This window comes from Pseudorasbora parva, chromosome 5 (assembly GCF_024679245.1).
Source record: "Pseudorasbora parva isolate DD20220531a chromosome 5, ASM2467924v1, whole genome shotgun sequence".
In the NCBI taxonomy this organism is placed as follows: domain Eukaryota; kingdom Metazoa; phylum Chordata; class Actinopteri; order Cypriniformes; family Gobionidae; genus Pseudorasbora; species Pseudorasbora parva.
The window spans coordinates 51,636,851-51,648,481 of NC_090176.1; the positions used below are offsets into that span (position 1 = coordinate 51,636,851).

Here is an 11,631-nt window from a genome sequence, read left to right on the forward strand (position 1 = left end):
ATACAGCATTTCATTACAAAATTCAAAATAGTCGACGCCCAAAATCTTACTCTTACTCTAATTGGATATAATTCGACTCGGCATGCCCCGAATCTAACGAGACCGATTTTTGGGGAAACCATTCAGAAGTTATAAGCAAAAAAAGCAATTTTTCGTACCTCTGGACCAGTAGGTGGCGCTGTGCTGAAACGCAGCATGTAGCCTCACGTCATGCATGTGAGGATCTGTACCAAGTTTGGTCAGAATATGACAAAGTTTGTGGAAAATTGCCGCTACGGAAAATGACGTCGATGGATGGATGGATGGATGGATGGATGGATGGATGGATGGATGGATGGATGGATGGATGGATGGATGGATGGATGGATGGATGGATGGATGGATGGATGGATGGATGGATGGATGGATGGATGGATGGATGGATGGATGGATGGATGGATGGATGGATGGATGGATGGATGGATGGATGGATGGATGGTTTAACTGAACTGTCTTGAGTCATTGAATCAGAAACATTGTCTACGCTGTTTGGTGCTTGGCCCCTGATAAAATTGTAAGCTGTAAAATAAACTATAAAATGTATTTTCTTCATATTTCACAGCAATGGTTATTGCCCAGATCTGTGTTTAATCCCATTTTTCTCTCTATTATTACAGCTCGCAGCGCTGGAGCCGCGTCCGGGCCAAACGGTATCAGATATATTAAAATGATATTAAATAATATGCCTGTTTGTGAAAGTCACAGAGCTCCTTCTCATGTCTCTGGGATCTTATGGTCAGTAGATGCGGATCTGGGATTGTTTTCACCTGTTTTATGGTCCAGCGGGTGAACATTTTTACGCCCAAGTAGTGATTCTGTGTCAGATTAGACGCCATCTTGAATGAAATCGAGGCTGTGAGGGACAGACTTACAATCTTTACAATGACAAGCACTGTATAAAAGTCCTGGATCGCATCATTTTTACAGGATCATTTTTGGTAACACTTTATTTTAAGGTCCAGTTATTAACTAGTTGCTTATGATCATGCATATTACTATGATATTGTCTGTTTATGAGCACTTATAAAGCTCATATTAATGCCTTATTCTTCATGATCTTATTCTACATCTCTTAATCCGACCCAATACCTAAACTTAAACGCTACAAAAACTACCTTACTAACTATTAATCAGCAGTAAATTAGGAGATTATTGAGGCAAAAGTCGTAGTTAATAGTGAATATGTGTTCCCCATACTAAAGTTTTACCGATTTTTCTTTTGTTTCGTCAGCTGAACAATCATTATGTTGTTAAACTACATTAAATCCGTTACTCTTCTGTCCATCACGTCCTCTTTTCATTCGTGTGAAATGTGAAGCGCAGTGCCACCCTGATTATATTCAGTGATGTGAATGAAGCTCTAGTGACTGATGCTTGACTTAACAAACAGCACTAATGACACGATCATCATCCGCATGAGCTGATCATCTATAATACCTGACGCTCCACCCAGTCCGACAGACACAAAAGATCTGCTCTGAGCACACACACACACACACCGGAAAACCTGGAGCTCACTCTGGGGATCGACTGACCTCAGCTAGCATGCTTCATGAAGGAAGAAAACAATACAAGCGGCATTTTCAGATGACAAAAGTCATAATTACCAGAAAAAAAGTCTAAATTATGACATAATATGTGATACACTGTAAAAAAATATTGTTGGTTTAACTTTAAAAAAATAAGTATCCTGGTTGCCTTAAAATTGTGAGTTTATTGAAATAAAACATTTGAGTAGATACAATGAAAGAAATTGGTTTAATAAATAGAAACTCAAAATATTATTGTATCTGAACCACATGAAAAATGTGATAAATCATGAAAATAGCACAATTTGGCGCCGTCATCACAAATAAAACACAATAATAATTGAATAAAGGTTGTTGAGGCTCAAAAATGTTCATTGTAACTCAAATGTTTAATTTCAATGAACTCAAAATTAAGGCAACTACTTATTTTTAAAATATTTTTTTACAGTGTAGTTATTAAATAAAAACTCTAAACTATGAATTATACTTTTGTGGATTGACATTTATAAAACAAAAATTCTGAATAATATCACCTAAAATGTTTCATGGAAGAATTAAAATCATTTGGATTTGGAGCAACATGTCAAATAAAATGTCAGAAATATGGCAAAATTAAAATGAATGGCATTAAAGTGAAAATTATGACATACAATGTCAAATATGATATAACATTTTTCTAATTAAGAGATTAATTAAATTATAACATAAGTCTAAATAATGAATTATTTTGAAAAATTGCCATTATAAAACAAATATTCTGAATAATAGCATCTAACATGTTTCACGGAAGAATGAAAATAATATGGGCTTGGAGTCACATGTTAAAATACTGACGTTTTCTAAATTATGCCAGAATGCCAACTATGAGATTAAAAAGTGAAATTACAAGATTAAAATCTAAAGTATGACATAAAATTCATATTAAGTCATAATTATGATGGAAGAAAAAAAGGTTGATATTATCAGTCTTTATTGAAATAAACAGTCAATAATTAGGAAATTAAAAGTCGATATCAGAGTCTGGAGTCACATTTTGACATTGAGATGAAAATGTAAACATTTTTGACATAAATGCCACTTACAAAGTTAATAAAAAAAAAAAAGAAATCACATAAAAGTCATAAAAAGTCACAAACAGTCATAATTATGAGGGAAACAAGTTGAAATCATCAGCCTAAATTAACATATAAAGGCATAATAATTATGAAATAAAATGTCAAAATTTTAAATTATCCTTTTGGAGATTGATGTTATAAAACAAAAGTTCTGAATAATATCATTTAATATGTTTCATGGAAGAACGAAAATAATACTGGAGTCAAATTGAAATTTTTAGATGAAAAGTAAAAAATATTACATGAAATGACAATTATGGGATTAAAAAAAGTGAAATTACAAGATCAAAAAGTCAAAACTATAACAAATCATAAAATGTCAAAAAATATTACAAGTCATAATTCATTTGAAATTTGCATTTAAAAAAAATCATAATTATGAGGAAAAAATCTTAAATTACCAGTCGAAATAGACATAAAAATCTAAGATAAGAATTGACGTTATGAAACAATGACATTCTGACTAATATTATTTAACGTTTCATGGAGTGAAGAAATTAATACAGGTTGAGCAACGGTGAAATTATGAGATGAAAAGTGAAAATTATGACAAAATGCCAATTTTGAGACTAAAAAAGTAAAAAGTCAGAGATTAACCGTTGAGGTTGGGGTTATAAAACAGAATCCTCTGACTGATATTATCTAACGTGTTTCCTGTTTGTTGGGTGAGTCAGTGCTGACATAATGATCGTGAGTCAGTTTTTCCTCATTAATCTGAACACACTCTTCCTCTTGTGGCTGTTGTGTGTGTGTGTGTGTGTGTGTGTGTGTGTGTGTGTGTGTGTGTGTGTGTGTCAGTCAGGTTTGGTCTTGCCTGTCTTCTCTTTGAGGGCTTTTCTCTCTCAAACGGCCCCATATGCGTCGCTCCATCGAGCCGCTCTGAGGTTTCTCGGCCGCAGGGCATTGTGGGTAGTGCTACATTTGTGCCTGTGATAAACACTGAAGCAAGGACATATCACAAACGTTCATATTTGCCAAACGTCTGCTAGGTATAAAGCCTTTTAAAGTGAACATACATTCTCTAGTCGGAAATTTTTACCCCTCAAACCTCCACACATTTACCCATCCAGTCAATAATAACTCATGGGGCGTCCTATGCTCTTTATGTAAATTGCATATCAATATGATCCATATGACAACTAATTATGCAACACTGTTCAGTCTAAAGAGGTTTCTTGGGAAATGTCTGTTTATACGGAAGCCAGTTTTCACCACATGAAAAAACATTCCTAGGTAAATCATAATTATGATTTTAAATAATCATGATTATAAGTTAAAAAGTCAAATTATTAAATACAAATTATGAGTATTGAAATTGTGAGTAAAAAAAATCTAAATAGGTTATTTTAAAATTGACAAAAAAAGTTACAATAAGTTTAAAAAGTCCCTAATAACTACCTAGCAACCACCAGAACACCCTAATAACTACCTAGCAACCACCAGAACACCCTAATAACTACCTAGCGATGCCCTAAGAAAAGGGAATATTGAAATAAAAAATGTCAAAATATGTTCAAATTACACGTTTAAAGTTTCAGAAATCATTTTGAGAAAAAAAAAAAAAAAAAGTAAAAAGTATACATTTTGACTATCCTTTCTATGTTGCATTATGGCAAAAAGATACAATTTTAAGATAAAAGTCATTATTATGACAACATTTGTTTTATGTCATAATTTGGAATTTTTATGTCACTGTTATGCGTTTTTATGGGATGCCATGTAAACCTGGAGTGGCTGTATCCTAATGCTGCCATCTAGTGGATCAGTGTGTGAATCTCATGTTACTTCCTATCCACTGATATTATACAGTATTAATATAATTATTGTTTTTGAGCTGGACAGAACTGATGTTGGAAAAGAGCTCTGTAGAAACTCTGTTGGACTGGGTAGAGCAGCAGGTATTATAGATGATCAGCTCGTGCGGATGATGATCGTGTCATTAGTGCTGTTTAAGTCAAGCCTCAGTCACTAGTGCTCAGTGTTAGGGGTTTGTCACAATCACACACACACACACTTATTTTAATGGAGGAGCCTGAGCCCTATTTACAGACCAGAAGATCAGAAAAAGAGCTTTTTGGAGGAACTCTTCTCATGCAAAACAGTGAATTTACACCCAGAAGCCCCTAGACACACCTTAGCAACCACCCCAACAACTACCTATCAACATCCTAGGAACCAACCAAAACCCACTTATAACTACATAGCAATGCCCTAGCAACCACACAGATCACCCTAATGTCTATCTAGCAATGCCCTGGCAACCACCCCAACAACTACCTATCAACATCCTAGGACCCACCCAGAACCCTCTGTTAACTACATAGCAATCCCCTCGAAACCACCCTGAACCCCCAACTGCCTAAAAACATCCTAGGAACTACCTAGAACCCTCTTAACTACATAGCAACGCCCTAGCAACCACTCAGAATCCCCTAACGACTACCTAGCAATGCTCTATTAACCATGCTTAATACCCTAACAATTACATAGCAATCCCCTCGAAACCACCCTGAACCCCCAACTGCCTAAAAACATCCTAGGAACTACCTAGAACCCTCTTAACTACATAGCAACGCCCTAGCAACCACTCAGAATCCCCTAACGACTACCTAGCAATGCTCTATTAACCATGCTTAATACCCTAACAATTACATAGCAATCCCCTCAAAACCACCCTGAACCCCCAACTGCCTAAAAACATCCTAGGAACTACCTAGAACCCTCTTAACTACATAGCAACTCCTTAGCAACCAGTCACAACCTCCTAACTACTACCTAGCAACATTCACACACAAAAAAAAATCAACCACTCAGAATACCCTAACAAATACATAGCAATGCTCAAGCAAGCACCCATAGCCCCCTAATGACAACAACCTAGCAACCACCCAGAATGACTACCTAACATTGGCCTAGCAACCATGCAGAATGAGTACCTAACATTGGCCTAGCAACCACCCAGAAACCCCAACAACTACGTAGTAACACACTAGGAGCCACCCAGAACATTCTTACTGATTACATAGCAATGCCCTAGTAATCACTCAGAACCCGCTAATGATTACCTAGCAATGCCTTAGAAACCACCCAGAACACCCTGATGACTACCTAGCATTGACCTAGTAACCAACTAGAGTTCCCTAACAACTACCTAAAAATCACCCAGAACAGGACACTCTAATAACCACCTAGCGAGGCTCTAGCAACCACCCCAAACACCTTAATGATGACCTAGCAATGCCTAGCAACCAACTAGACCCCCCCACAACTACAAGCAACGTCTTAGCAACCACCCAGAACACCCTAATAACTAGCTAACGATGCCCTAAGAATCCTCTAAAACAAGTACCTAGCAACCCTAGCAACCACCCAGAACATCCTAATGATGACCTAGCAATGCCCTAGCAACCAACTAGACCCTCCTTAACTACCAAGCAACTACCCAGAAAACCCAACAACTATGTAGTAACACACTAGGAGCCACCCAGGACCCTCTTATTGACCACATAGCTATACCCTAGTAACCACTCAGAACCCCCTAATGATTACCTAGCAATGCCTTAGAAACCATCCAGAACACCCTGATGACTACCTAGCACTGACCTAGCAACCAACTAGAGTTCCCTAACAACTACCTAGCAATCACTCAGAACAGGACACTCTAATAACTACCTAGCGAGGCTCTAGCAACCACCCCAAACACCTTAATGATGACCTAGCTATGCCCTAGTAACCAACTAGACCCCTGCAACAACTACCAAGCAACATCTTAGCAACCACCTAGAACACCCTAATAACTAGCTAACGATGCCCTAAGAATCCTCTAAAACAAGTACCTTGCAACCCTAGCAACCACCCAGAACATCCTAATGATGACCTAGCAATGCCCTAGCAACCAACTAGACCCCCCTTAACTACTAAGCAACACCCTAGCAACTACCCAGAAAACCCAACAACTACGTAGTGACACACTAGGAGCCACACAGAACCATCTTACTGACCACAAAGCAATGCCCTAGTAACCACTCAGAACCCCCTAATGATTACCTAGCAATGCCTTAGAAACCATCCAGAAATCCCTGATGACTACCTAGCGCTGACCTAGCAACCAACTAGAGTTCCCTAACAACTACCTAGCAATCACCCAGAACAGGACACTAATAACTACCTAGCAATCACCCAGAACAGGACACTAATAACTACCTAGCGAGGCTCTAGCAACCACCCCAAACACCTTTATGATGACCTAGCAATGCCCTAGCAACCAACTAGACCCCCCTTAACTATTAAGCAACACCCTAGCAACCACCCAGAGTGCTTGAGCAGCTCTATAGCTCCACTGAAGGTGTGGTTTGGTTCCAGACAGTGGATCCGGGACGGTTGTAGGTGTCGTCTGTGGGATTGCAGTAGCAGCTGTTGGTGCCATAACCGGCTACTTCACCTACCAGAAGAAGAAACTGTGCTTCAAGGTCCAGAGAGGTGTGTGAGAATCAGTGGCACAGAATCAGAGTCACTCATGTAGTCAGTATGGTAAATGTTGATCGAGTAATGTTTTCTCTTCAGCTGACCCAGAGAGCGCCAAAGAAGAGAACGGCATGCAGAGCGACCCACAGGGTGAGCCATTCACAGCCGATTCTCACCTTTTCAAAAATACATTTTTTTTCTGAATATTGTTACTTACGTGGCATTAGATACTATACAGGGCTCGACATTAACGCTTGTCCGGGACCAGTGGATTTTTTGAAGGGGCAAGTGAAAGAGAATTTTACTTGCCCGACAGACAAGCGGATTAAAGCACCAATAACAAAAAAAAAACAAAAAAAAACCTGGCGAATCACTAAAATGCAAGAATGATCATTCATTTAGAGTAAGGGGGATCATTAGTGGATAATAGTGTAATATATAATGAACTGAAGGGGGCGCTGTTGACGCTCGCGCAGCCCTTCGATAAATCACAACACGAGACGCTGAGAAACTGAGCTAAACATTCAACATGTGCAGTTTTTATATTTATAACATATGATACAGTTAAACAACGTCACACAATCAAGAGTGTGTTTTCCTGAACACCATAACGGCTGAAAATGACACTGATTTCATATGACAGCTCCATAAACTATTAATTAACATTTAGTCACTTACATTTTAGATGCAATATTGACTATTTTTGTTCTATTTCAGCAGCGAAAATAGTTCCAAACAGTAGAACCGTAACGCGTCTCATAGCAACTGTGTTTTTACTGAATGATTCAGTGTTTAAATGAATCGTTTGAATCAAAGATTCCATAACCTGTTTTTTAACAACTGCCTCATTCTTGAATGAATCGTTTGGATGAATCGACTCAGTGACTCACTCATTAAGACTCACCTACTGGTGCTTTAGTTTCATGTTTAAACATTCTTTTCAACATTTCTTATTTGTCTATTCAAAAATACACATCTCATAACATTATTTAATGCAGTTGTAATTTTTCAGTGTAAATGATTTAATTTGATTGGTAACAGCCCTATAGTGTCTTATTTTAATTTAATGTATAGATCAAATTTATGAATATAATATGACGCCTGAATCATAGCTTATATTTAATAAGATTAGGGGAAAATGCCCTTTATATAGTGCCCTGCTTTAGTGGCATAGAGAAGTGCTTCTCGAATGGTGTGGAGAAACAATGATGAATACTTGACTATTTTATACAATAAACAATTCCAGTAATGTTGGTTTGCCGCATGATGGAGAAGCCCTGTCATGATGAACGGAAGTCTCCTGATACTGATGCACGATTCTGGAGAGATTGAGAAACACATTTTTTGTTTCACTAAGATCACGATTCTAAACAGATAGCTAAACAAATAAAGTATAATTTACTTGAGGTTCTAATAAATGTTAATGGCTGTAGTCTACTTAAAATGTTTAATTAATTTTTAAATCGGGTTGAATGAATGATTCCATGACTCGTTCATAAAGACTTCACTTTGTTGCATTACTGGATGAATCAGTGTTTTTGAACGAATCTCTTGAGTGAATGGCTCAATGACTCACTCATAAAGACTCACTTGTTTCATTACTGGATGAATCAGTGTTTTGGAATGAATCTCTTGAGGTAATGATTCAGTGACCCACTCATAAAGACTCACTTGTTTTTATTAGTGGATGAATCAGTGTTTTTGAACAAATCTCTTGAGTGAATGATTCAGTGACTCACTCATAAAGACTCACTGGCTTTATTAGTGGATGAATCCGTGTTTCCGTGTTTTTTAAAATTAACTTCTTGAGTGAATGATTCAGTGACTCACTCATAAAGTCGTCACTTGTTTCATTACTGGATGAATTAGTGTTTTTGAATGAATCTCTTGAGTGAATGATTCAATGACTCCCTAATAAAGACTTCACTTCTTTCATTACTTATGAATCAGCGCTTATTTACAAATCTCTTGAGTGAATGGCTCAATGACTCACTCACAAAGACTTCACTTGTTTCATTACTGGATAAATCAGTGTTTTTAAAAGAATCTCTTGAATGAATGATTCAAGGACTCACTCACAAAGACATGACTTGTTTCATTACTGAATGGGTGAATCAGCGCTTTTAAACAAATCTCTTGAGTGATTGATTCAATGACTCACTCACAAAGACTTCACTCGTTTCATTACTGGGTAAATCAGTGTTTTTGAAAGAATCTATTGAGTGAATGATTCAATGACTCACTCACAAAGACATCACTTGTTTCATTACTGGATGGATGAATCAGCGCTTTTAAACGAATCTCTTGAGTGATTGATTCAATGACTCACTCACAAAGACTTCACTTGTTTCATTACTGGATGAATCAGTGTTTTTGAATGAATCTCTTGAGTGAATGATTCAATGACTCCCTAATAAAGACTTCACTTCTTTCATTACTTATGAATCAGCGCTTATTTACAAATCTCTTGAGTGAATGGCTCAATGACTCACTCACAAAGACTTCACTTGTTTCATTACTGGATAAATCAGTGTTTTTAAAAGAATCTCTTGAATGAATGATTCAAGGACTCACTCACAAAGACATGACTTGTTTCATTACTGAATGGGTGAATCAGCGCTTTTAAACAAATCTCTTGAGTGATTGATTCAATGACTCACTCACAAAGACTTCACTCGTTTCATTACTGGGTAAATCAGTGTTTTTGAAAGAATCTATTGAGTGAATGATTCAATGACTCACTCACAAAGACATCACTTGTTTCATTACTGGATGGATGAATCAGCGCTTTTAAACGAATCTCTTGAGTGATTGATTCAATGACTCACTCACAAAGACTTCACTTGTTTCATTACTGGATGAATCAGTGTTTTTGAATGAATCTTTTGAGTGAATGATTCAATGACTCCCTAATAAAGACTTCACTTCTTTCATTACTTATGAATCAGCGCTTATTTACAAATCTCTTGAGTGAATGATTCAATGACTCACTCACAAAGACTTCACTTGTTTCATTACTGGATGGATGAATCAGCGCTTTTAAACAAATCTCTTGAGTGAATGATTCAATGACTCACTCAAAGACTTCACTCGTTTCATTACTGGATGAATCAGTAAAACAACGGCTCTCTCTGGATCAGAACACAGATCTCAGTGTTGTCACAGGTTTAATCACTGTCATTTAGGAATAAGATTGCGTGGTGTTTGAATCGAGATCTCTGCTGTGTGTGATGTGTGATGTTCTTACTGTATTTATGCTTTCTAATACGGATGTTTATTGTGTTTTTCCCGTGCAGTTTTAAGCACTCTCCTGAACTCACCCTAACTCTGGCAGTGAATGCGGCGGAGAAATCCCATGAAGCTACTGTGAACTGCTTTACATCGGAACAGCACATTGTAACTACTCACATGTTGAGAATCGGTCCACTTCACAAACATTTAGTGGGTTTATATGCATTCACAGGGCAGTACAAACGTTCATTTAGACATCCTGACGCAGATTAAGGGCTTCTTCATAACATCCTCCTCCTCCTGCTTCGACTGCAGTCCTGGACTAGCACACAGGACTGTTAATAATGTGTTTTGAATGTAATGTCACATAGTTTGAATGGGACGGGATGCGTCCACGTGTATGCATGTGTAATTCGACAGCCTTTTGGGAGAGGCACTTCATTCCGCTACTTTAAACAGTGTCTTTTAGTTTCGTTACTGTGTCTTTAATTTTGTGTGATGTCTAATTGTTGCCGCTGATTCATAAAAAGCAAATCTCACACCATGAAATGATTCATTCTGAAATTGTGTTGTCTGAGTAGGATTTTTTTCTCTCTCTGTTTTGTTTGTTTTTTAAATTCTGTAAATAATTGTTGAGTTTGAATAAAGGGTTGGTTACATTTAAACGACTGTACACAGTTTCATAATGCATTGATTTAGTGATGCAAACCAGAACTGCACTTACATTAATCCTAACCTTAGAGGAATTATTATGCATTATTGTAGCAATATAATAATAACAGCAATGTAAATTATTCGGGTTACACTTTATTTTAAGGTGTCATTATTTCAGTGTAATTATACATTTAAGTACTGATTAATATTACATTACACGTATTTACTATAGGATTAAAGCTTGGTTTAGGGTTAGTTGCATGCAATTATGATTAGTTTATAGTCATCATATAGTAAAGGCATGAAGCGTATAGCAAGAACAGATTCAAATGAAGTGTTATAAAAGAACTGAATTAGTGCTTTCAAACTGATTAAACGCGATTATATAAAAGTTTGTTTACGTAATATATATATAGTATTGTGTTTAGTTATCTCGTGTGTGTGTGTATATATATATATATATATATATATATATATATAGCCCATACATAAATACACATGCATGTATATATTTAGAAATTATATATATATATATATATATATATATATATATATATATATATATATATATATATATATATATATATATATATATATAT

The 11,631-nt window shown here is 36.6% G+C and overlaps 1 protein-coding gene across 1 annotated transcript in view; it reads left to right on the plus strand.

Annotated features, from left to right (window-relative positions):
- Window positions 1–11,043, plus strand: part of si:ch211-39i22.1 (brain acid soluble protein 1) — a 58,216-nt gene extending 47,173 nt beyond the window's left edge. The window contains exons 17-20 of the mRNA XM_067444836.1: window positions 657–689; window positions 7,046–7,162; window positions 7,247–7,297; window positions 10,444–11,043. Coding sequence (XP_067300937.1) covers window positions 657–689; window positions 7,046–7,162; window positions 7,247–7,297; window positions 10,444–10,472 — 230 coding nt within the window. The 3' untranslated portion in view covers window positions 10,473–11,043. The remainder of the gene's footprint in view (window positions 1–656; window positions 690–7,045; window positions 7,163–7,246; window positions 7,298–10,443) is intronic.
- The last annotated feature ends 588 nt before the right edge of the window (window positions 11,044–11,631 follow it).